Raw genomic sequence first — 25,688 nt, 5'->3', positions numbered from 1 at the left:
TTTTTTTGTGCAGTAAAAAGCATCAAAGAGCAAAAAAAATACGACAAAGAAACGAATATTTATATATCCTGACATAACACGCATGAACAAGACATCATTATAGATATCTACTACACTATATGTATGCTATAATGAAAAGGCTGTGTTTAAAAAACAACTTTTCTGCCCATTCTTTCCACACCCAAAATTGATTCACAAATATAAAGCGATTAACCAAAATAGACGTTTATGGGGGTTTCTGTACACGATGCTTTTTGCAAAACAGACGTAAATCGAACCTATTTATTTAGAAGAAGAAGAAACAATTGCTTATGGTGCAAGATGGACTTCCCTCTTTTAGTTTTAATTAAATTATCGAGCGCGTTCGCGTACGGACATTTTTTCTTCTGCGAGATTTGGAAAGGTGGCCATACATTTCTTTCAAGGACTTAACTTAATGTGAGTGTGAGGTGGGCTGGCAGATGTGGCATCGAGCGAATGGAGTTGAGTGGGAGGAGTCTGAGAAAGGTACCGCTCCTTCAGCATCTTTCCTGAGGAGCATCCTAAGAGGCTCCCGACTTGCAATGAATGGGACGCAAGTATGCCGCCTGAAACAAGTTAACAGACACCATCAACGGCACTTTCCTCTTAATAAAACACGTCGGGACTATGAATCTGGATAAACCCTTTGAGACACCTGAGGAATCCATAAAGAGTAAGACATTTTGGTGAGTACTTTTTAAATTGACACTTTTGAGAATGTAGAAGAACGTTTATGCTTACAGCCTCCTCCTCAAACAAGGACCAAATAGAACTAAAAAGCTAAAACACTTTCTACTTAATTTACATTCAAAATCTCTATTTTATGTATTTAATAGGCTATCAAAACTCATTTTAGGTTGCTAATAGCCTTGTCTAATCGATGTGGCTGATGATAAAAAAAAACCCCAGATGTCACAGTTTTTAGTTATTTTATGGATAGTTATATTTATTAAATTAAATTGAATACTATTTGCACTGCAAGCCGTCTCTCATACCTGTATATCTGTTCCAGAGGGAACTGTGTCAGTGGATTTTCATCTTTCTTCATTTAATTCTTCAACTTTGAGGATGCCGGTTTTGAAAAGGGAACAAGCAAGAGACATGGGAGATGCAAGTGTAAGCAAAATACTAATATATCTCTATGTAAAAATGTTTGCATTATGTGGCTTAACTAAATGTCTTTCAAACATTCTCTTTTAACATTACAAACAGACATGGAAGTCTACAATATTGATAAAACATAAATGATCATGTTGTTTTATACATGCCATGATCTTGTACACAGGGCAAAATCATTTAAATATAATACTTGTCAGGGATCACTTGGAGCATAAAAGATTTACTAGGACTCTATCAAGGCTAATTAAACAAGAGACTCATTAGCTTGAGAGCAAATACCATATGATCTAGAAAACAAATGCTACTTAAGCCGAAGCTGTTCCTGGTGCTAAAATATATATGAATGAATTGCAATAAAGCTCTGATCATGATCTCAATTTAGGGCCTTCCGAAGCTCCCAGTGCCCCCTTTACAGCAAACATTAGACATGTACCTGAAGTGCATGAATCACCTCATCCCAGAGGAGCAGTTCCGAAAGACCAAGGCTATTGTAGAGAAATTTGGAGCACCTGGTGGGATGGGAGAATTTCTTCAGAAAAAGCTAAAGGAGAGAAGCGATCATAAGGCTAACTGGGTATGGATTGCACTGTCTACAAAGAAAAAAAGTGACTTTGCTGTAAACAACTTTGCTTTTAATGTGCAGGAAATTTCTGTTAAATACTGTTTAAAAGTGATTTATTTGCTCATACTCTCTCTTGATCATTGTCTAAGGTGAATGACTACTGGCTCGAAGACATGTATTTGAGCAACAGATTAGCACTACCTGTCAACTCCAGTCCTGTTATGGTCTTTCCTAAGCAGAACTTCAAGGGTCAAAGTGACATCCTCAGGTACAGGACTCTGGGGATACAGCAGAGGCGATTTTTTTTCACAGTTATTTAATAACTGAGATGACAATGAACTCACTGCATGTCATCACTGCTATCAGTTTATTTAAATGGGAATGCAATGTCTACATAAGTTAAGGATACTGTATACGCATTAGGATTGTGCAAAGCTATCAGGTCTGTAAACTACATGATCTCATCCGCTAACTGTGTAGCTCCATATGGCTGTGTAATTGAGGGGATCATTAACTAAAATTTGATTTCTCATTCAGCATAGTTTAATCTACAGATTAAAAAGCGTGTAAACAAAGTGTACCTTCCAACCTTACTTGATGTTGACTTCAGTCCTAAAATGGACATCTGAGGGAAACAATATATCATATAATGGACATTGCTATTTTAGGCTTAACATAAGTTAAGAATAAGTTATGTTTCCTATTGATTATTTCTACATTTTGTATTAAAAGATAAATATAAGTAGTTTCATAATGGTAAGTAAAAGTCTAGAATTAGTCTCTTACTTAGAGAATATAAAATGAAACCAATGATTTTGCTGAACCCAAATTGGATTAAGTGCTATTTTAAAACTTAATTAAAACAATTGCATTGCCACACACACACACACACACACACACACACAATCCTTCAAAAGGTTTAGGGTTGGTCAGATTTTTTTTTAAAGAAAATAATACTTTTATTCAGTTAGGATGCAATGATCAAAAGTACATTTTTTATTGCATTTTTGATCAAGCAGTCTTAGTGAGCAAAAGAGACTTCTTTACAAAAATTAAATAATAATAATCTTTTAAATAGTAGTTTATTTATAAACTCTTGCATATTTTTTCTCAACAGATTTGCTGCCCATCTCATTTCTGGCGTATTAGAGTATAAATCTCTTATTGATGGGTAAGTTTTATTCCTTGTTTTCACATGTAATCACATTAACTTCTAGTATTGTGAACATGATGCTGCATTTGTTGCAGACGTGCTCTCCCTGTAGACTACGCTCGCGGGCAGCTGGCTGGGACGGCCCTGTGTATGGATCAGTACAACAAGGTCTTCACCTCCTACCGTCTGCCAGGGCCAAAATCGGACACTTTAGTGGCTCAGAAGAGTATGGTTATGCCTGAGCCCGAACATATAATAGTGGCTTGTAAGAATCAGGTAGGAATTGCTTCACCTGCACAGTAAAAAAGTTTAGTCAACTTGAAATGTGAAATTATAAGTGACAACTTGGATATTTGAGTTGACTAAACTTAAAATTGTAGGGCAGAACAAACACTTACCTTTTTAAGGTAAAACAACCATTTTTTTTACAGTGTGGTACTAAATCTAATTCTGATAGTTATGTTTCTTTTTTATATATGGTTATGCTTTTCTTTCTAATTATGTTAAAGTTTGATTCAAAAAGTAATAAGCAATCTGTAAAGACAAAGATTTGATGCTGTTTTCTGCCATGTGCTGTATGTGTTTGCAGTTTTTTGTTCTCGACGTGGCGATAAACTTTCGTCGACTGAATGAAAAAGACCTTTACACCCAGCTGGAGCGAATCAGAAAGATGGCAGACATTGAAGAGGAGCGTCTGCCTCCTATCGGTCTGCTCACATCAGATGGCAGAACACAGTGGGCTGAGGCTCGCAGCGTACTAATCAAAGGTCAGACATAATTTATCCTCAACTATACAAGCGGTTTCTTTACGACCTGCAATTTGACATCCAAATATTAAGAAACAAAACAACTTGTGAGAGAGCTGCTTTTCCAGATAAACTCAACTACAAAAAAATTCCCCTGATAAAACAAGAAATTCCGTACAGGTTAATGGAATTCACACACACATAAAATGTAATATTTCTCAACCGGGTGCAGATTCTACCAACAGGGACTCTCTAGACGTGATTGAACGCTGTCTGTGTCTGGTGTGTTTGGATGAGCCCTCTGGCATTGAACTGACTGATACCAACCGAGCTTCGCTGATGCTCCACGGAGGGGGCACGGACAAAAACGGGGGCAACCGGTGGTACGACAAGCCCATGCAGGTAGAAAACCCACAGTTGGATCTAAATTGACTAAGAGGATGAATTCTAAAGTTAAACTACTGTAATGATTTCAGTTTGTGATAGGTGCAGATGGATGCTGCGGCGTTGTATGTGAACACTCCCCTTTTGAGGGAATAGTGCTCGTGCAATGTACAGAGTATCTACTGAGATACATGTAAGCCAAATTATTATTTTATTTATAGAAATTAATTTCAAAGTAACGCTTTGATTATCCACAATGCACTGCTGGTCTCGCAAATTCAATGAATACATTCACTTCTGAAGGAATCTGTAATATCCTTTTGCTTATTCTCACTAGCACAGTAGTTGCATTTATGTATTTGCCAAAGACTCGGAACTCTAATGAGACGACTAGAGATATATGCACACACAGCTTGAGAATAGCAGCTAAGCTAGTGAAGACGCAATGTGATGGACTGTAAGACTGTTTCTTTCACAGGAGGGGAAGCCCTTCTAAGCTGGTGAGAGCGGCCAGCATGAGTGAGCTTCCTGCCCCAAGACGACTGCGCTGGAAATGCTCGCCAGATATCCAAACGTTCCTCACGGCCTCAGCAGATAAATTACAGAAGTAAGTCAATAAAACAGGTGATACACCAGGGTAGTAAGTTCTATACAATCTAACAGATACCATTCTGATAGCTTGCAATTGATTAATTACACTAAAGTTTGTTTATCCTATCCATCCAATTATACTCCACTGTAAAAAAGTTCCCGCCTTAAATTTTAATTCAACTTAAATTACATTAACTTAAAAAATTTGTTGAATCTTGTATAACTTATAAAAAACTTGAAAAGTGCTTAACTTATTTTGATGAGTTGTTAAAGCAATGTAAAAACATGTTGTCATAACTTATTGATCATATAATTTTTTTACAGTGTAGAAAATACCTCAAATTTAATTATTCCCGAGTATCACAGGCATTTTGAAAGTTATTTAGTTTATATAATTTCACTTATACATAAATAATTTTAAATAAAATTAAAATAGACAAATAAAAGGGTGTAAAATACAAGAAAAGTTTTAGCATCTTTCGGGTTTCTTACTGTACATACTCGGTTAAAAGTATGGGGTCAGTAAGGAATTAATGCATTTATTTAGGATGCATTAAATTGATCGAAATTGACAATATACATTTATAATGTTAGAAAGATTTCTATTTCAAATACAGTAAATGCTGTTCTTTTTTTCTTTTTTTTTGTTGCTGTACTATACGGTCTATCAAAGACTCCTGAAAATGTTTACACAGAAATTTTAAGCAGCACACAGTTTTCTACATTGGTAATAATAAGAAATGTTTCTTGAAAACCAGCACCAAATCAGCATATTAGAATGATTTCAGAAGGATCATGAGACATGCATTATGAAGAATGCATAATAGCTGCTGAAAATTTAGCTTTGCCCTCACAGTAATAAATTAGAAAACTTTTTAATAATATTTCACAATATTACTCCTTTTTTTATCAAATAAATTCAGCCTTGGTGAGCATAAGAGACTTTCAAACTGTTCATTCCTACAGACTTGCGAAAAATCTGGACATGAATGTCAACAAATTTACTGGATATGGCAAAGAATTCATCAAGAGACAGAAAATGAGCCCTGATGCTTATGTTCAAGTTGCCCTCCAGTTTGCATTTTACAGGTCAGTCTTCTCTATAATTGAAGATATATTGGTACTACTATAGAATGAAGATTTAGTTGTTTTTTTTTTCTTCTTTTGCATTCAGATGCCATGGACGTCTAGTGTCCACCTATGAAAGTGCATCAATACGCCGCTTTCAAGAGGGACGAGTTGACAACATTCGCTCCTCCACACCTGAGGCCTTAGCATTTGTGAAAGCTATGGCCAATAGTTCCAAAATCACTGTATGTCATTTAGTTTGTTTACATTGCACTTCATTCAAACTGCCCTGCATTTCATGCAAATGGCAACTCGTTTGTAGAAAATGCTGTGTGGATTGTCAAAACAGGAATAGCTTAGGAAGGAATAATAACCCTTGCTTCCTTTATTTACTTAGGATGCTGAGAAAATGGAGATGCTTAGGACTGCCATTAAAGCCCAAACCAATTTTACAATTCTAGTAAGTGAAACGGACAGCTGAATTTGAATTACACAATCTGTCAGTTAGTCAAGACTCATGTTTAACTGTGATTATCAAACTGTGATTGTCATACTGTCTGCTCTCCAATAAAATATTGCTTTTCCGCTAATTGGAAACAGGCAATCACTGGGATGGCAATAGACAATCACTTGCTGGGGCTGCGAGAGATTGCCAAGGAACTAAAACTGGAAAAGCCAGAGCTGTTTTCTGATGCAACCTATGCCACCAGCATCCAGTTCATTCTCTCGACAAGCCAGGTTCACTTTGAAGCCTAACACTTTGAAATAATGAGAGATAGACCTAAAAATGGATTTATTCATAGTGCGCATGCAGCTTCATATTAGCACTAGATCACCAATCTCTTTTGTTAAAAAAATTGCTTGTCTTTGCATAGGTTCCTACCACTGAGGAGATGTTCTGCTGCTATGGTCCTGTTGTCCCTAACGGCTATGGAGCCTGCTACAATCCTCAGATGGACCACATCATCTTCTGCGTGTCAAGCTTCCGTGACAGTGCTGAGACCTGCTCAGATTTGTTTGTGAAGACTCTTGAGGGATGCCTGAAGGAAATGCAAGATCTGTGCCGAAAATGCAACACTGAAGCTAAACCAGCTGATTCCACAGAAAGGAGGGAGGGAACTCCCAAGGTAATGAAGAATGGAAACAAATCATAGCCAGAAGCTACTATGTTTAAATCGCATGGAAGTAACCACTGTGACTGTGCAAAGAGTGAACATTTCGGGAGAAAATCATAGTCTTAAAAATACAGCAAGGCTCATAGACTGATTTAGTGTATACTTTTGATATGCAAAAGAGTCAAAGTAGGCATTCCCCTTCTGGAATTTCCTCTATATTGCCAAATATTATGACCAACAGAAGTAGCATAGAGATGTAGTGAGTCTATGGAGATGTAGTCGCTTGAAAATAGTAACAAGTAGATCTATTTAGGTGTTTTGCATTATTTGGCCTATGAGAGTATACAGATTCAAAAAGCAGATGAAGCTCAGATTTACCCTGCCTTCTAAATATGAACTAGCTGAGGTCAGTTTTATCCTTCCCAGTTTTTTAGTCTGTCTAAGGGCAAGTTCACACTACAGGACTTAATTGCTGTGGTGCTCACTTACACTAAAAAGGTTTCTTGTAATCTGTCGTCATCCTGACATAGTAGTGCACATAGTAAACTACACAACACAACGCTGATGAGGTGCAAAAACTACAAGACATTTTGTCAAGAGGCAGTCCAGACCAACAACAAAAAAAAGTTTTCTCACATAAATTAATGCGAGAAATTTGCGCAAGTGATTACAAGATTTTCCTGTTTATACCATCTGCACTGTGATTGGCTGGATTAGTTCCAATTTGTAATCGCATTGCACACACTACAAGATCACGTGGCGATAACATCAAATTGGTTTGAAAATAGCGTCTCGAGTGATTCGAGCTTAACTTGGCTGAGATCCAGGGGTTTTGTCCCAGACCTTGGAAATCTGCTTCCGACAGCAAATTCCAGCCAAAAGCCGTGTAGTGTGAGCTTGCCTTAAGAGTATATCGGTATTATAGTTGTCAATATCAAAGGCAGCATTAAAGGGATAGTCCACCCAAAAATGAAAGTTCAGTAATCATTTACCCATCCTCACTTTGTCTGTATTACTTTCTTTCTTCTCTGGAACACAAAAGATTATATTTTGTAGAATGCTGTTTTTGCCCAAAGCGACGGTGCTTGCCGTCGAAAACAGACTGGAATTTGCTTGACATTCTCAATGATGCTGCCTTTGAGATCATGGACAGTAGGTCTGCCCGTTAGTATGCATGTAAAAATCCTATCCTATCCTATAGCCTATAGCTGTTTACAATCTATACCAGTTTTTTTAATAATCATGTCAGAGTCACCATACCTTATGGCTAGTGATGCCGTCAAGATACAGTACTCGGAATTACGACTCTGTGGAAAAGGACCAGAAGCTGCTATTTAACTTTATCTTTGAGTCTCACAATCACATTTCAAAGTTTGTTTAATTTATTTCAAATCAAAGATCTATCTGTTAAAAAAAAAGAATATATATATATATAGTAAATATATATAGCAAAGTCTATTTTGGGTCTGCAGTATACAAACAAAATGTCAGGACCAGGCATTATAATATATATTATGGTATTATAGCTTTAAAGTGTGCTGTGTTTTAAGTGTTCTATAAATTGAATTCTCAATGGGCCATATTCTGAAATGCAGTCTGAGCTCTGTAAAACAAGCCAGTGTGCATAAATGTTTAAAGAATATCATCTGCGAACAATGAACATTGTTATATAATTATATTCTGTGGGGTTGTCTTGATTTCCAATGCAATAATAACAGGGATTTTTGATTTCCAATGCAATAGCAGGAAAGAATAGTTTATTACAGTGAAAAAAGCTTCTTTTTTTAAGTACAATCATTGTATGTGACAATGTGCTTATGTTAAGTCTGAAAATGACACTGAAACATGTTGCACAGTAGGTCTATACAGTATATCTAAACAAAAAGGAACAATATTTGATGTTTGTCTAATGTACACAGATAAAGTGAACTAAGTGAAAATATGTTTTATATTGTGAAATTCCGTTAAACACTGTGTTTTTTAAATGTGCGTAATTTGTATATCCTACATGTTGAACCAGTCATGATAGTAAATGTAAAGTAGATGTAAAAAAACAAACAAAAAAAAAACAGTGATGCCTTGAGAAATGTATTTTAGCACTTTATAACTAGATCAAATATGTACTGTAATAAAATAGCTACGCTGAAATTGATTAATTAACCACTCAATCATGTTATACTAGATTATATAGAGAATACTTATAGAGAAATGAATGATAGTCTTAGTATCGGTAATAAAATATGTTAGTTGCACATCTTGACCTTATGTTGAGCATGAATACATAAGGATGAGGAAACATGTGGAATACAATACATTAGGGAAACAGCAAATATGTGAAAGTGAAGATGTAACAGAATGTATTTTGTTAAACTGTAGAGTGCTTAAACTGTGATATTCTTTAACTCTGGGATATTTATTTTTCTATGTTAGAGTTCTCAAAAGATAAATGGTTTATTTATAAATATCACTGTATTCTAATGATGCTATAAAATATACTAATCAAAACCATTGATGTGTGCACTGAGTATTTCATACCACCAACTATGAATGAAATATATAGTTTATTCTGGCACAGGTATTTTTTTTTACCATGCCACAGCATAAAAAGTATTCTACATTTCACATTACATTAAGACATGCAAACTGCAATGATTTGGGTCAAGTACATTAAAAGTCATCATAGAAATGGGTTTTATTCATAGCAACCTACAACTGTTGTGTTAAGACTAAACGTTGATTTCAGAATGTCACATCGGACTCCAAAGACAAACCTAAAATATCTTGTAATCTCATTCTGAAGAGGAACTAGATTATTTTTTAATAGAAGAACAATGCAATTATAATTTTGAGATTACCAATGGAAACAATATTGGGCTTATATAAAATGTAAAACTTCAAACAAAAAGGAAAAGCATTTAAAATATTGCTAAATTAAATTAAATATTTATATATTTATATAGAAACCAACTTGATACACTAAGCGCGTTTCACCCAATGATATCATAGTTCTAAACTCGCTTTTAACCCAGAGTAATGGAACGTTTCACACTTAAAATTTTGAAGCGGGGTTAGCACCGCTTTTTACCCGGGGTTATAAAACCCTGCTCTGAACTCTGCAAAACCAAACCGATCTCACGGCAATTTGTACTTACTTTACGAGGTGGCTAATTCAAATTTTTTATTGAATATAGAGTTTTGCTACTTTAAAATTAGGTTAAAATTGCTGCATTATTCCATATCAATAGATTGAGATTCACAAATAAATGTAAAAAGATTCACAAAAATTTATAAAATTCACAAATAAATAAAATGAAATCAAAATGAGTTTTATAACTCCTGGCATACCTCCCATTCATTTGTGAATAGCTTCTTGTGCATTTGTAGATCCCTGCACACATTTGTAGATTTTAAGACACTTCTAGTGTCAAGTGAACTCCATCCACCGTCTAATTTAGCCAATCAGATAACAGCCACATTGCGCTGACCAATCGTAGCAAGTTCTCGCTACAAACAATCAGTTTGGCTTTACACTAGGACCGGGAACAAATTCATTTTGCACCACTGAAATGAACTGTATTCTATGGGCGCTTCGTTCAAACTGAGCTGAAAACACCCCGTTTACAAAATATTATTGGAGTTTAGGGCTTCTTCACTGTAAAAAATGTGGCTGCGATTTAGTTATAACAACTTAAAATTTGTTGAGATAACTTAAATATCCAACTTAACTAAAGTAAACTAAACTTAATATTTTAAGTCAAGCATGAACACATACTTTTTAAAGTTGAAACAATGTTGGATTTTAAGTTGTGATAAATAATCGCAGCAATTTTTTTTACAGTCATCAGGATCAGTGAATCAGGATAAACTCAGGCTAATACACAAATTATGATCATTCACAGATCCCGAGCATCATTCTCAGTAAAACCCTGTCTACACCAGATGCAAGCAGTGTGGCACGATGATTCATCAACAGTAAACGGGTGTAATGTGCAGTGATTGGTTAACTAGCCCAGTGTGTTGTGACTGGCAGCGCTTAGCACGTGTTCTGGAAATATCCAGCCCCTACATAACTGTGAGTTAATTTTCCTTAAAGGAGTGGTGAACCATCTTAAAAAAGAGAGAGCTTACAAAAGCAACAGAAAACAAGCTGTTCTCCATAAAATGTACAGCACACAGATAAACGTTGGGGTTATAATGTTCAGGAACAATGTTTCACGAGTTCACACTTAAATAGAGTAAAGGTTATGCGTATTTGTCTTGCTGTCCGGGGCAAGTGGTACTCACTACAAAGTCAAACAAGTATAGGTCTCTGCAGGACAGTTATAGGAGTTACCAGATCAGTGGGAGAGGCCATAAACAGAGGGGCGTTTTCCACCGTGTTACCTGATTTGCCCACGTCACAGTGAGGGTAGGGTTTAGGGGTGGGGTCGTGTGAACACATAATTTTCATTGCATTATTTATAAACACCCACCAGTTTGAAAACACCCACAAATTTAGAAACGCCCACTTTTGTTCAACAGACACCCCATACTCCAGTCAAATGACAACCAGCTCCTGCCCTCTGGAGCTCTAAGGGGGTGGAGGGATAGAGTTCGGAATTGGCCCAAACCCATAGAAGGCTACTCATTATTTAAATGAGTACCATTGTGACTTTGTAAGATCTGGAAAAATCGTGTTGTAGTCCAAATGAGCCATTCATTGTAGTTCTTGAAAAGGAGAAAATATGTCCCTTTGGAGTGGACTTTGAGATTTGTAACCTTACAGGTCTTTTTTATGCTTAAACAGCAATTACACACTTAAGTTGAAAAAGCATAATAGGACCCCTTTAAGAGACCGTTTTAGGCTACTTACTATCCAGAAAAAACATTCAGGAACGTGATATAGCCTACAGTCGGCAATATTTGAGGACGTGAGCAAATATGAAAGTTAACCCGGGGTTTAGGAATACACGTCAGCTTATGAATATCCAGTATGATTGTTTACCCCTAGTAAATTTCGAGCAGTGTGAAACGTGAATCAAGATAACATGCATTTACCCGGTGTTTATATTGACCCAGGGTTAAATATATTGTGAAAAGCCCTTTTGTGTATCCTGCTGCTTCCAGTGATTTGTTTGCTTGTTTCAGTGCTCCCACTGGTTACTATGGAGAGCAGTAACGTTTACACACAAACGCAGTTCTGACAACAGCCTAGCCTTGTGGTGGCTAATCTGGCTAACGGGAAGATTTTAAGTCACTTGTTATAATTATGCCTACTAATTCAGTGGTAACCGTGCGGTATGGTCCATATGAGTCGTGTGGTATTGTAGAGCACAAAACATTTCGCCTGGAAGGTTTACAAGGTAATCCTTAGGTGTGTCAAAAGCTTTAAAAAAGTTTAATTCATTTTGTTACATTTTTTTTTTAAACGGATATACCGAGTTAACCTTTTGTACTAGTAACAATAGTCCTATTGTAATCTGGCGGAAACTATGGTTACTTGTTTGCTTTTCCCCCTAGCTGTCCTAAAAGACGACGGCCACCAGTGTGTCCTCGAGAAAACAGATGACTGGAATATATTAGAGCTCATTGTCAATGGAGAGTGCGTCTACACGTGCAACATTACTGACCTTGAGTTTGGTAAATTGCGTTGAGCATTTGGTAACCTCTGCTTTCTGGAAGATAAGAGATTCGATGATCATCATGAAGTGTTTTTTGTTTTGTTTTTGTTAACTCCTCTTTGCTCATAGGGGGTGATGGACGACTTGATCCGCTGTGCCTGAAGGCCATTGACGCAGTGAGGAACGCGTATTGAACGACACGCCACGTACTGTGTGCGAACAAAAATGGAACAGTAGCCTATACTTCTTACTGATACTGACAGTCTACTTTTACAAAGTGGCGATGAATGGAAACAATATAGCTTACTACTTGCGCAATGCGCATTATAAACTGTGTAGGCCTACTGCATATTATATTAGTAAAGTGCATTTTTTTTATTTTTTTTTTCAGAATTGAATAAGGCTACTATTTAATGAATCCTGTTCAGTAGGCCGTTATTCCACTATTAAACAGTAAACCGACAGTAGTTTGCTACATAGTCAAATAACCCAACAATTTTTTCACGATATTAAGTCTGCATTGTTGTACACTGCTCATTTTAGCAAATTAGCATATTGTGCACAATGCACAGTACTAGGCCTAACGCAGTAATTGTAAGTTGTACGGTATAATACTCAAAACATAGCCAGTCTTTAAATCTAGTGAGCCAAGTAGACATAATTTTTTGGCATGCATGTTATGAGTCCACTAATGGTGTCCTGCTGTATAAAGGCAGCACAATGCTTGTGGAGAGAGCTCGTATGTATGTGCACACACAGGTATATGATAAATGATAAAAACCAAGCAAGCATCCATCGTTTGTCAGTGACACGCAGTTTATTGCATTATTGCTGTGAAACGTCTATCATTCATCACAATCTATCACAGTGAATTAAATTTATGATCTTTTTCGCCTATGAGCAATGTCCGGTATCTATAATATACATACTAAAACCAATATTTTTACCCTTTAAACATTTGCATAAAATTCACTTTTGCAAGTGTATATCACATGGATTACCTACAGCACAGATTCAAGTAAAATCCAGTTTACAGCTGTTTTGTCCAGCTTGAGTGACAAGGTTTAACTGTTTAAGCAGCCATAGAATGAACATTAGTGTATTTAAAAGTTTTAGTATAGCTAAATTACACTACAAAAGCAGCTTGCGGTCAGTAAGATTACACAGAAAAACAATGCATCAGATGCTTGTGCTTATTTGATTTAAGTAATTGTTTTATTTACCTCCTTATATTTGTTTCCCAGTGTGTATAGCATTTCAAAGTTGTCACAGACATGTTGACGTTATAAATGTCCTCATTCCCATAAGTCTTCAACACCACAAGAACCCTAAAGTCTAAAAAGGAAGCATATTTTGTGGAAGCTACAGAGAATATCACCACTGCCACAGAGAATATTGTTACTTGTCTACATGCCATCTGTTTGATGTCTCAGGTGAAGCCAAGTGTGACAGTTATGGAAGACAAAAAAATAAATAAGAATACAGATTACTTGAGACGGATAAATTATTTCTGATGCAAATCTACGGCTAAATCTACAGAATGAGTACACAAATGTCCATTTGCTATCTTGTTCTCTATTTTTCAATATAATTGAACAATTTTACATAATTTGGCAACATGAAAATCACCTTATCTAATAAATTGTGCGTTGATACCAGTTATATTTAATTTTAAAGGCCAATTTCCACAACAGCATCAAAAACTCCTGCCCTTGAATGCCTCAAGGTTAAACGCAGTGTCCAAGAATCTCTTCAGCTCAGCCAGATGAGTGAATTTGTTTCCTGTGGCAGGGGCTGCAGCAGGGTCACGGCCAACATACCTAAAAGTGAGTGTGAATATTTTTTTATTTGGTGCGTATAAGTTTGTTTAGGCTACACCAAAAATGTTGCTTAAAAAGAGACTCACCATATTGGATTCTTATGGTGCACTGTGAGGAAACGTGGCCTTACGTAGTCATAGTAGCCCATGTTCTTGTGCTCCTCTTGACACCATATGAGTTCAGCGTTGCTGTACTTCTCAACCTCAGCCTTGATGAGGTCAAAAGGGAATGGTGATATCTAAGAGGAAAGAATGTATTTGATTGTGAATAAAGGAATTTTTGCAATGCCATTTTACTTATAATCAAGAAACTATAATGGCGACCTGCTCCAATCTGACGATTGCAACGTCCTCCTCCAACTGAAGCTGTTTTCTTTCTCTTGCCAGCTCATAGTACACTTTTCCAGTGCAGAAGATGACCCTTTTGACTTTTTCTGGGTTTTCCGATGCAGGACTGTTATCTGGAATTATCCTTAGAAAATTTGTCCCTGCAATATAAGTAAATTAAGATACAGCCACATGTTAAACACTAAAAGCTGGACAGAGCATAAAAAGCTTGCTGCAATATTTCTGTACCAGAATTTTGTACCTGTGATCATCTCATCAAAACTGGAACGGGCCTCTGGCAGCCTCAGTAAAGACTTTGGTGTGAAAATGATCAGCTGAATAAAAATATGAAAATGTGGTCAGTCAAATAAAGGCAAACTGTACTTGATTCATTGCATTTAGGAACTTTTGAAACTTCAATCTAGGCTGGGGAATACAGAAATAGTAATATAACACAGCTGTGAAATCAAGCAAAACAGTAAATTAAGAGCAGTTTCATACAAAACAAACAATATCATCCCAAGACGCTCTCAGTTTAATTTACTCAGGAAGAGATTTTCTCATGCTCCACAAACCTCTGCATTTCTCCACAACAGGGAATCACTTTAGACAATTGCAGTGGCACAGAAGCAAAAGACGGTTGGGGCATACATTAAACTTTCACATTAAAGTTAAGGCTTAAGTTAATAAAGTCCATCTACCATCACACCAGCTGTGACATTAATCTAATAGCTCAAGTCTATCTAAATCTATAATACCAAATGTGCATTTGTCAAGTCATAAATATAGCCTATGTATTAGAGTTGAACAATTAAGCGTTACAAGATTGTGATCTCGATTCAAACACCCACGCGATCTAATTCCTAAATGACAACCATTCGCCTGTTTCTATTAAACCTTCGACAAAATCACATCGGAACATTCAAATCTGTTCGTGCAGACGCTGAGGCAGGCAGAGCAGTTATCGTACAGTATAGGTATGAAACAGTCTTTTCAACCACAAAGTTTTGTTATTTCTATTAATTACAAATATTCATATGGCGATGAAACAATTGCAGCATTATTAGTGAGTCGTTGAATCATTCATTCAAACCGTTTTTTAAACTAATTCAATTAGATTAATTAAACATTTCAAATAGACTGCAGCTATTAACATTTAGTCAGAACCTCTAGTAAATTACACGTTTTGTTTAGTTGTCTGTTCAGAGGAGAATCATGATCTCTGTCGTGAAAAAAATTAAAATAAATGTGATGCTCAATTTAACCAGAATCGGACAGCTCTAATATATATATATATATATATATATATATATATATATATATATATATATATTGATAGAACAATGAATCCACAAAATACACTGAAAAATAATATTGTACATGCTATACTGACACATAGAAAGGAAAAAGGTTGTTCTCACTGGCTTCCTGAATGGTAATAAGATCTGCCTTCTAAGCACATGGAAGTAGCTAGCAGGTGTTGAACAATTGACCACGATCCAGTTACAGTCATAGAGCTGCTGGACCTCAAAGTCTCCAGTGAATTCCTTAAAAGAAGTAAATAAAACACAGCTCATTAAAAAACAAAAACAAAAAACATAATTTGTCATTGCAAAGAAATTCTGTGATATTTCAGTAGATGTCCATTCTTTTAAAATATTTAACATAATTCATATTATATAGATAGCACAAAGATAGTGTCACCCAAGAAATGTACTCATGAATTTGCAAATAACTTCCTCTGCAAGAAGAGGACAATCATGAGTTAATTTTACTTTTGGCTGATTTAGTCAATAGCCCTGTTGATCACGTCTAGTACCATTAGTACCATTCATGTCTCCTGAATGTCTTTATCTATGATGCCCTGCCACTGGGACTGACATACTGCTAGACTAAAAAACTATATTAAGCATCAAACAAATTGGCAATCAGTGAAGTGTGTCCGTTTCAAACTACCTGTGGCCATCAGTATGAGGCATGACCAGAAAGGCTACTTACGGGATAGCGATCAGGGTCATCCTTGCTCATCTGCAGGAAGCGCTCAGGCCGTGCAGACGAGTGCTCCGGGCCCTGCTCATTAGTGCAAACACACCAGCGCTAATGAGTGTAAGTCTATCAAACGCCACACTAAGCTAAAGAATTATAGCCTCATTTATTGGCTCAGACCCAGCTTGAGTCATCATTATTGATTCTAGTACAGCTATTCTGCCTTTGAGTAAAGGAAAGGATTGAAAAAGATTTTACCCTGTGTTTTATCCCTGCAGGAAATTAGATTCAGTGGTCAATAGGACTGCGATGATCTACATAAATGACTCTAAAAATAACACTTCCTTTGATATGGTCTAATAGGGGAATAGCAGAAATAAGAAATCTGTTAAATAATACATGATATTTATGCTTCTGTCTTGTGTGTTTTCAATAACGTATGCAAGTGGAACAGATAGCTTTGCATCTTTTATGTTTAGCAACATACAAGGGTTACACTTTATTTCCATAGTCTTCTTTACACATTCTACTAACAATAAGTAACTTCATGTCAACTAACTCTCATTGGAGAGTTAGTAGATGGTTAGGTTAAGGGTTAGGGTTAGTAGAATAAGTTGACGTAGTTGCAAAGTTACTTATAGTCAGTCTGTTGGGGAACCATTCAAATAAAGTGTTAGCTGATATTAAACAGACAGTCTACTAATACTCGAATGACTGGTAGCTGACATCTAGTTGCAAAGTTCCTTATAGTTAGTAGAATGTCTAAATGGAAGTGTTTCCTATGTAAGGTCTTCCATGTAATATTATCCCACTTATAATATATAATAGGCCATGCCATCAGTAGACTCACCATTCCCTCCATCCCATGGGGCAACAGTAAAACGATGCCATTGTGACGGACCCACTTGGCCTGGCCTGCAGAGATGAACTGGTCAATGATGCACTGGGCTGTGTTGTGGAAGTCGCCAAACTGAGCCTCCCAGCACACCAAGGCATTAGGACTCGCCATTGCAAAACCAAGCTCAAAACCTAATCAAAATCAACATGTCAGAATCATTTATACAGTATTTTTTATGTCCAAAGTATTCTGAGTATGTCTTTTGCAAGGGGATGTGTCAGTAGAAATTGGGAGAAAACAGCTTGTTCTGTACAGGCATATCATTTCTGAAGGTAATTTTACAGGTATCAGAAACAGGGAATACCTTGGATGATTAAAATTGATTGATAACCAGATGCAAAATGAGCACAGGTGGTTCTTACCCAAAACCCCATATTCAGACAGGGAGCTGTTGCACACAGTGTAGAGAGCCTGGTTCTGCCACAGGTGGTTCATCGGAACGCAGAAGCGCTTATCAACTTCCTGATCATGCAAGACGTGGTGACGGTGACTGCAAAGATGAAATCACAAATTCAAGAAGCACTAAACAGGGCAGCGACAAAAAAAGATAACTATTGCTAACTTTTTTTAAATTCATATAAAATTTACAGACAATGACACACACATGACAATGTGTGTGTGTGTGTGTGTGTGTGTGTGTGTGTGTGTGTGTGTGTGTACCGTCACTTTTGATCAATTTAATGTAATCTCAGTTTGGGTTTATTAAGATTTTTATTTATTTATTGTTTTTTTTTTGTAAGACATTAATCATTTTATTCATTATTACTGTAATATGCATTAATTAAGTCAAGTTTATTTGTATAGCGCTTTTCACAATACAGATTGTATCAAAGCAGCTTCACAGTATTAAATTAAAATAATGCAACAAAGTTTGTTTCAAGAGGAATTTATTGATTGATAAAATTAAATTAAATATCCCCAACCTATACTGACACCTAAATTAAGCTAAAGTCTTTTACATTGTTATAAAAAAAAAAATATTTCAAATTGTTAATCTAAAATTTCTATTCATCAAAGAATCCTGAAAAAACATGCCACGGTTTAAAAAAAAGTTAAGCAGCACAACTGTTTTCAACATTGATCACCAATTCAGCATATTAGAATGATTTCTGAAGGATCATGTGACTAATGTGATTAATGGCTGCTGAAATTTCAGCTTTGCCATCACAGGAATAAATCAGATTTTAAAATAATAGAAGAGAGTTACAGTATTAAATTGTAAAAATATTTTAACGATACTGTTTTTACACTATTTTTTTTATCAAATTCAGCATTGGTGAACATTAAATACTTCTTTCACAAACATTTAAAAAATCTTACCGACCCCAAACTTTTGAACGGTAGTGTCTGTATCTAATTCATATAAAATAAAATAAAACCTCTACTGACACCTAAATTCTGTGAATTCTGGAAGCAGCTTAAGGAATGCTATTTTAAGGAATATTTTCTTAAGCTGTAATGTCAAACCTCAGGACAGAGGCACTCTAAAATCTTTATATCCTATCAGTGTGAGAGATCATGGACAGCAGTGGATTTGAGACAAGAGATGTGATATGTTTTGCTGGCTCTCTCTGATGCGATGTTCAAACCAGCCATCAGACCCATTGCGATTAGACAATCTTTAAAGTCCTTTAAATATCACAGTAATGATGTCCTGCACAGGCCGTCACGACTTACAATGAGTATATAGACGTTACATAACATTTAGTATTAACCACGTATTTCCCCAACAAACTGGGTGATTCACATTTGACAAATATGGGCTCCTTTCTTAGATAATGTTGTGAAATGGAGAATGTAACCACAAGGAATGTGTTCTGTCTAATTGGGGTCTGTCTGCTCTGCTAATTTAATCACAAATGTAAATCAAAAGTGGCTCTTTAAGCTGAAGTGTCCTGTCCCTGAGGGTTAGCTCTGGAAAAACAGAGAATCTGGGGAGTAAACAGTGCATCAGCTGTGTGTTGGTTTCATCAATCAAGGGACCAGAGCACAGTACTCAGTGCATTCCCAAACACAGTAGACTGAATCAATTACTCATAGCCATTAACTCCCTGAGTAAAAAGCAGAACCAGCAGACTGGAGCACACCAATATGTTCACTCCCAGAGCCTTTGCATGAGAAAAAAGAATATGTGCACCAGCAGACAATCTACTTTGATAAAAAGGCTCATAACACACAGAAGCTCTTTTGCTGACGTCTTTTCACTGGCATTTTTCCTTCATTATGTTCTGAAAAGCATAGAACTGTCCATTGGAGCCCATTGAGATAAAATGTAGAGTCAAAAACTATAAAGTGAACCAGTGAGTAATGCCGTTTGTGGTGTGATAAATTCAGCTGCGATGATGTCTCAGAGTTTCATTGATGTGTGTACCATTTCAAACAAACCTGGCTGGCAAAATTTCTTGCACAAGATAGAAACGAACAGACGTGGGAGAATGTGACTGTACTGCTGTGGGGTGACATAAAACGTGTTTCCTTCAGAAGCAGTGCCGTGACGGCACCATGTGGGTGTCTCTCTGCCACTCCCAGAGGACTCTATATGTGTGCGACAAGCTGACGTCATTTGTCAATGTGTTGACATTTTAGTTTTAATGGAGCCATAAGGCAGAAAATATATACTTGGTTATTTTTAGCGAAAGAAATCTAGACAGTTAAATAGTAGAAAGTGGCCTGATACATGAAATTCATGAATATATGACAACTTATGGTCCCCCATAACTGCATGTGCAGAACTTTCTTTTTTTGAGTCGTCCATAACTCATAAAAGAGATCAAAAAGGGAGCGGTCACCATAGTTTCAAATGGAAATCGACTGAATGTCTTACCTAAACGTTCCTCTTTCCACATCTTGTCCACTGAGTCTCACATGAATATCATCCTTCAGCAAAGAGCCAAAGGCCATGTACTCTGCCAGGGCCCAGTCCACTGTGCGTTTTGAAACCATATCCGCTCTGCCTCGAAGGATACGTGACAAGCCTGAATTAACACAGATACAAAATGTATAGAAAGTCATAGACTTGTACGTTTTGTTGTGTGACACTTTGAAAATAAATGCAATTTTCTAGAAAGGGAAAGTTTGTCAAGACAGACTTTGTTGGCCCTGTTTGATAGATATATAAGCTAGATAGTAAAAGTTTTCATCTGAAGTCAGTAAGTCCAACAGAAAAGTTTAGGAGAAAATACATAAACGGTGTCAGGACAGACTGAACATATGTGTCAAGTTTGGTGAATGTAGCTTTAAGCTTATGAAAAGCAAACCCATAAGAGTAGCTTGGTTTTTCATACACAATATCCCATTGGAATAAAGCATCATTCTTTGCCAGAAATAAGTTTGGCGGTGGGATGGTTTGATGCTCTGAGGTAGTTGTGCTTAGAGGCAGGCAATAAGCAGAGATTAGCTGGATGGCTATGGTAGTTCGGGTGATTTAGCAGAATTTAAGGCAGCCAGATTGAAGTCGGCTCTTTAAGTGCAATGGTCCCATAGTGCAACTCCATCAATCCACTATAGCTCCCATGTGTCCGCTGCTCAGTGAAAGAAAATTATGACCCGTGAGGAGCAATGAGACATTCCTATATCAGAAGTGTAAGGATCATCTGTCAGGGCTTTGCTGATGTTCCACACCATTACCACCATCATCCTGCAATGCTTTGATGTCAGTTTCCAGTGTTTTGTCCCTAGTGGTTAAAGCTTAACAGTACATACATTAAGAAATAATCTAGTTGATTTCCATGCGATTTTTAGTTGATGAACTGACTGCTGGTAACAGCCTCTGGGACTCCACAGACAGTTCAAATTTATGTCAACCCTCATGTCTTTTTGAAACATGTATAACTGACCTTCTTGTACACTATGTAATACAAAAGGCTCTTTTCCAAATATTGATGTCAATAGTTACAAACTCTCAGGCAAAAGATTTTCAGTTTAGAAATTGTGAATTCAACACTGTTACAATTAAATGCTTACCAATCTAAATACCTGAAACTCACCACTATGAATGGCAAAGTCCTTTAGAGGGACTGAACTGGCTACTGAACCAATGTGCATGAGCACATCTTCGCTTAGTCCGGTGGGAGGGCAGCTCATGCTCTTTGGCTCTCCATCTGGTTTGAAGAAGTCTTAAACACAAAACAGAGCACAAATACGGTTCTGAATCCATGGCTCTCAATCAGGGAACTGGGGCCCACTAGACTAGGGGGCCTAAAGATGGCTTAAAATAATTTAAAATAAGACAAAACAGAAAACAAGCATTAAAATCAGCTAAAACAACTAAAAACCAATATATTTCCTATTTTAATTCACCCCCTTGAGAACCATTTGTTTTGCAGGATGTCTTAGAAAACCTGGATATATAATGTGATTTCTAGACATAAAGGTGCTCTAAGCGATGTCTTTTTTAGTTTTTTAGGCCAAAACATTTTTTTGTCACATACAGTACAGCAAACATCTCCTCACTATCCGCTAGCTGTCTGTCCACTGAACACACTGTAAAAAAACGCGGTCTCTGTAGACAGCCCAGGCTCCACAAACGGCAAGAAAAACAAACTGGCCCAGCCTGGACCATGAAACATAACAAACAGTGTTCCAGCCAATTACCGATAAGAATGATTTGGGGGTGGGGGTGGGGGGTTAGTGCGTGTGCACATGAAGGGGGGGGGGGGGGTTAGAGTGGAGGAGAGAGAAGCATGAAGAGGGAAGTTAGCTAGAGGAGAGATGTCCTAGACAATGACAACGACTAACGTTAAAAATGTATATTCTTGAGAATTTTGATATGGCCGACACACGACCGAAGAGACGACGTTAACAACAAAGAATAGGAAAAAGGAGAAGGAACGTGCGAAGTCCCGAATTTACATCGGAAAAACGTTCAAAAGGTGGCGAGAACTCGGAAGAATTGGAAGAAGGGCTTCCAATCCGAAATTCAGGTGGCTCTTCTTTTTGCTGGACAAGTGGGTAAATCCAGTTTGGTTTTTCTAAATGGTTCATGACTGTTTCAGGAAGGGAAGGGGGTTCGAGCTAGCCTCCGTTTTGTTTGACAATACTTTGAACGTCAACAAGAAGTGACGTCACCCAACATCGCTTAGAGCACCTTCAAAATGCCATAGGCATTTATATAAAGAATAAACATTTTACTAGTTATGCCAAGCTCTAAAATATTTTGTTGAGTAGAAATTGTGAAATAAAAAAAAATCCTTATCCTTAATGCTTATCCAATACATCACGAATGACTGGAAAATTCACTGGTTAAAAAGAATGTGAACTCTAAAGAACATTCAGCTCCTAAAACTTCTGAAAGTTAATTAGTTTAGTTTTAATTCCGATTAGTTTAATTTACAAAAACTACTGTAGGAGTGCCCATAGATTAAAACAAGTTTTAAACTAGGACTAAGGAGCTTTCGAATACTGTTGTGCACAATGGAGCCTTGGAGTCAAAACGGTTGAGAAACACTGGTCTAAATCCATCTTATATTTTCACTGAAATGCCTAGTATCTATAAAGTCCTCAAAATGTACCTGGCCACGGAGAGTCAAGCCAGTTGCGGATGTGTAGGATCTTCTCATCTTTAGAGCTGGTATACGCCTCCTCACAGATCTTGTCATATTTAGCAACCTCCTCCTGGAAACAATTCACAGTACAGCACTATCCACTATATTCATCAAAAACCCAGACACATGACACATTTGTGACAAATTATTAATTAATGATTCATGGCACCTATGTGCTACGGCGTAGAGAAAACAGCAAGATTCCAGTCACAATTTATTCTCTAAGTGAAATCCCTAGAGCTATGTCAGCGAGTGAAGAGTGACAGGGATGCAGTTGTAAATAAAACGAGCTGTCGCCGGGCGAGACAAGGTGTCAGCTTTCCGCACTGGAGGGATGGTTTGGTCCGACAATCGTGGTTTCTACGGCGACACAAATCTGAGGGTGGTTGGGAGGGGAGGCTATATTTGAGCCCGGGGAATGAAAGCCTGGGTCATCGGGTGAAGTATGAAACGTGTCATAGCCAGAGCGAAAAGACATTGGCTGAGCATCTGAACACAGCCTCCATCAATTGTCAGGACACAATATACAAACGGCACAGGAAACCATCGCTCCCTAATAGGCCAGGAAAACAACAGCTGTGGAAAAGATTCTTTAGATGAGTTAAAAAGGTCAATTAGGGTGACCTGTGGGAGGAACAACAGCAGGTGGACATTTTCACATTACATAACGACACAATAATGAGATTTCCATAGTGAGACACAAACCTCAAACTCTTGCAGTGTTACAACTCCCTCAGAGATGAGCTTGTCAGCATACTTCTTCAGCACATGTTCCTGTTTGCGGATCTGTTTGTACATGAGGGGTTGAGTGAACATGGGCTCATCCATCTCATTATGTCCAAACCGCCGGTAACACACCTATAAAACACATCAGCAATGTCAATTTACATGTGATAAGATACATATTCAGTATCAGTAATTCAAACAATTTCTATTGTTGTATAAAAAAGACACACTATTACCAGTGTCTATCTCATTTTCAAATCTTTCCATTCTTTCTACATCTTTATCAGTTAGGATTGAAAGTTTATTTAATGTATTTTAGATATAGTTTAAATTGGTTTCATTCCCAGGTAAGGTTTCAAATAAATTTCCTCAGTGTTCAAAATAGTTTGCGAGGCTGTGCCATACAGAATCCCATGTATTCTTCGCTAATGGCCTCATAGCACGCTACTCCTCAAGTAGCTTTCCCTTTCCGAAGTGCCATGCAATGGCGCAAAATCGCTGTTTTGAATTTGCCGCTTCTCAGTGTTTTTTAACTTTTCAGACAGTCTGAGCATAACGGGTCATTCACACAAAGATAAATAACTTTAACCATTACGTTTTAAAAATCGCTTTAACTATAAGAGAATATCGGACTCAATATCGTTGGATATTATAATCACTTTCAGAGCGTTTTTAATCCCAGCTGATGAACGATAAAGACACTGACAGCCAGTAAAAATCCTTCCTATTTTATATTGCATACTTAGAATACTCCTAACGTTATAGTTAACATTAAAGTTTTTGTCATAGTTCATTCTTATTGTGAACTGGTCTTTAGTAGTGAGGACATTTCAGCAAGCTTTTCTGCAGGTCTGTCATGGAATCATTAATGCAACCGATTCATTCAAAAACCTTGATTCATTCAGTAATGTTATAAGCGAGTCATTGTTTTATTCACTCAACCGATTCGTTCAAAAACTCCAATTCATTCCTGACATATGGTTCATTCCTGATTGATCCCACATGACATATTCTGATGTGTTTTTAAATTAGATTTTTTAAACATCGGCCCATGGCCCGCCTGCCGTATCTTCACACTCCCCTGGTTGAAACCCCTAAGTGTAACAGAAAAGATTGTGATTCTGAAACCAGAAAAATTGATCTTGTGTAATCAAGAATTATACTAGTCCTAACAAGTGATTTATTAAGGTTCAGTGATAACTGAAATGATATTTAATTACATGTATGATGTGTCTTCACAGTATTTACCAGATCAATCACCACATCTTTGTTGAAAGTGTTTCTCCATTCTACAGCAACCTTGCACACATACATCACAGCCTCTGGGTCATCAGCGTTGACATGGAAGATGGGTGCGTTGACCACACGAGCCACATCCGTTGGGTAGGTAGAGGACCGTGCCATTCGGGGATCTGTGGTGAATCCAATCTGGCAACATCAGATAACACTCATCAATCTACAACATATTGAAAGGTTAGGGGTTAAGGTTTTGCAGAAAGCTACTCCTTAAATCAATTCTAATAGGAAAATCTGATGTTTGGTGTTAACCTGATTATTGACTACAACATGGATGGTGCCATGAGTTGTATATGAAGGCAGTTCACTGAGATGGAAGGTTTCATATACGACTCCCTGACCCGCAAATGCAGCGTCACCATGCATGAGAATGGACATCACCTGCAAAGAAAGGGATTGATGGCTTAAAATTGCTGTTATTGGTTTGTGTTCATCCAACATGCCAAATGATGCAGAAAAAGCAGAATATGTGGTTATGTCTTGCAGTGGTTCATCTTTAAAGATAATCTCAAGATAAAAGTACAACCCTCCTTCCTTCCGTGTCTCCTCTGTAGAACTGCTCTGCCTTAGTCTTGCCCTGAACGACAGGATCTACTGCCTCTAGGTGAGAGGGGTTAGCCATCAGAGACAATGTGATATTCTTATCCGTTTCCCTGTTGATCCGTTCATGGTACATCCCCAAGTGATATTTCACATCTCCTGAACCCTGGAATAGATTAAAGTGTGAAATGTAC

At 37.2% G+C, this 25,688-nt stretch overlaps 3 protein-coding genes across 3 annotated transcripts in view; 2 read left to right on the top strand and 1 right to left on the bottom strand.

Moving 5' to 3' along the window:
* The window catches only part of ogdhl (oxoglutarate dehydrogenase L), a 51,692-nt gene that overhangs the window by 16,761 nt on the left and 9,243 nt on the right, over positions 1-25,688 (bottom strand). Inside the window, exons 9-23 of the mRNA XM_082154782.1 lie at positions 25,481-25,660; positions 25,207-25,335; positions 24,907-25,086; positions 23,638-23,790; positions 22,900-23,002; positions 21,376-21,504; positions 20,214-20,364; positions 17,752-17,879; positions 17,342-17,520; positions 16,504-16,575; positions 15,927-16,052; positions 14,768-14,840; positions 14,503-14,666; positions 14,266-14,417; positions 12,369-14,179 (exon numbers count right to left, since the gene is read on the bottom strand). Coding sequence (XP_082010908.1) covers positions 14,056-14,179; positions 14,266-14,417; positions 14,503-14,666; positions 14,768-14,840; positions 15,927-16,052; positions 16,504-16,575; positions 17,342-17,520; positions 17,752-17,879; positions 20,214-20,364; positions 21,376-21,504; positions 22,900-23,002; positions 23,638-23,790; positions 24,907-25,086; positions 25,207-25,335; positions 25,481-25,660 — 2,043 coding nt within the window. The 3' untranslated portion in view covers positions 12,369-14,055. The remainder of the gene's footprint in view (positions 1-12,368; positions 14,180-14,265; positions 14,418-14,502; positions 14,667-14,767; positions 14,841-15,926; positions 16,053-16,503; positions 16,576-17,341; positions 17,521-17,751; positions 17,880-20,213; positions 20,365-21,375; positions 21,505-22,899; positions 23,003-23,637; positions 23,791-24,906; positions 25,087-25,206; positions 25,336-25,480; positions 25,661-25,688) is intronic.
* On the top strand, positions 14-7,949 carry chata (choline O-acetyltransferase a). Its single transcript, XM_082154815.1, has 15 exons — positions 14-707; positions 1,034-1,137; positions 1,523-1,714; positions 1,852-1,970; positions 2,820-2,873; positions 2,951-3,131; positions 3,445-3,622; positions 3,834-4,003; positions 4,078-4,178; positions 4,464-4,592; positions 5,543-5,665; positions 5,751-5,889; positions 6,042-6,104; positions 6,245-6,382; positions 6,520-7,949. Exons 2-15 carry the CDS (start codon positions 1,090-1,092, stop codon positions 6,796-6,798), a joined length of 1,914 nt encoding a protein of 637 aa, XP_082010941.1. The 5' UTR covers positions 14-707; positions 1,034-1,089; the 3' UTR covers positions 6,799-7,949.
* Positions 11,064-13,154, top strand: cUnh10orf53 (chromosome Un C10orf53 homolog). Its single transcript, XM_082154891.1, has 3 exons — positions 11,064-12,101; positions 12,259-12,378; positions 12,489-13,154. Exons 1-3 carry the CDS (start codon positions 12,008-12,010, stop codon positions 12,551-12,553), a joined length of 279 nt encoding a protein of 92 aa, XP_082011017.1. The 5' UTR covers positions 11,064-12,007; the 3' UTR covers positions 12,554-13,154.

The sequence above is a fragment of the Leuciscus leuciscus genome, assembly GCF_965113295.1.
Source record: "Leuciscus leuciscus genome assembly, chromosome: 22".
In the NCBI taxonomy this organism is placed as follows: domain Eukaryota; kingdom Metazoa; phylum Chordata; class Actinopteri; order Cypriniformes; family Leuciscidae; genus Leuciscus; species Leuciscus leuciscus.
Note: the sequence above shows the minus strand (reverse complement) of the source record. Positions and strands in the feature narration are given on the sequence as shown.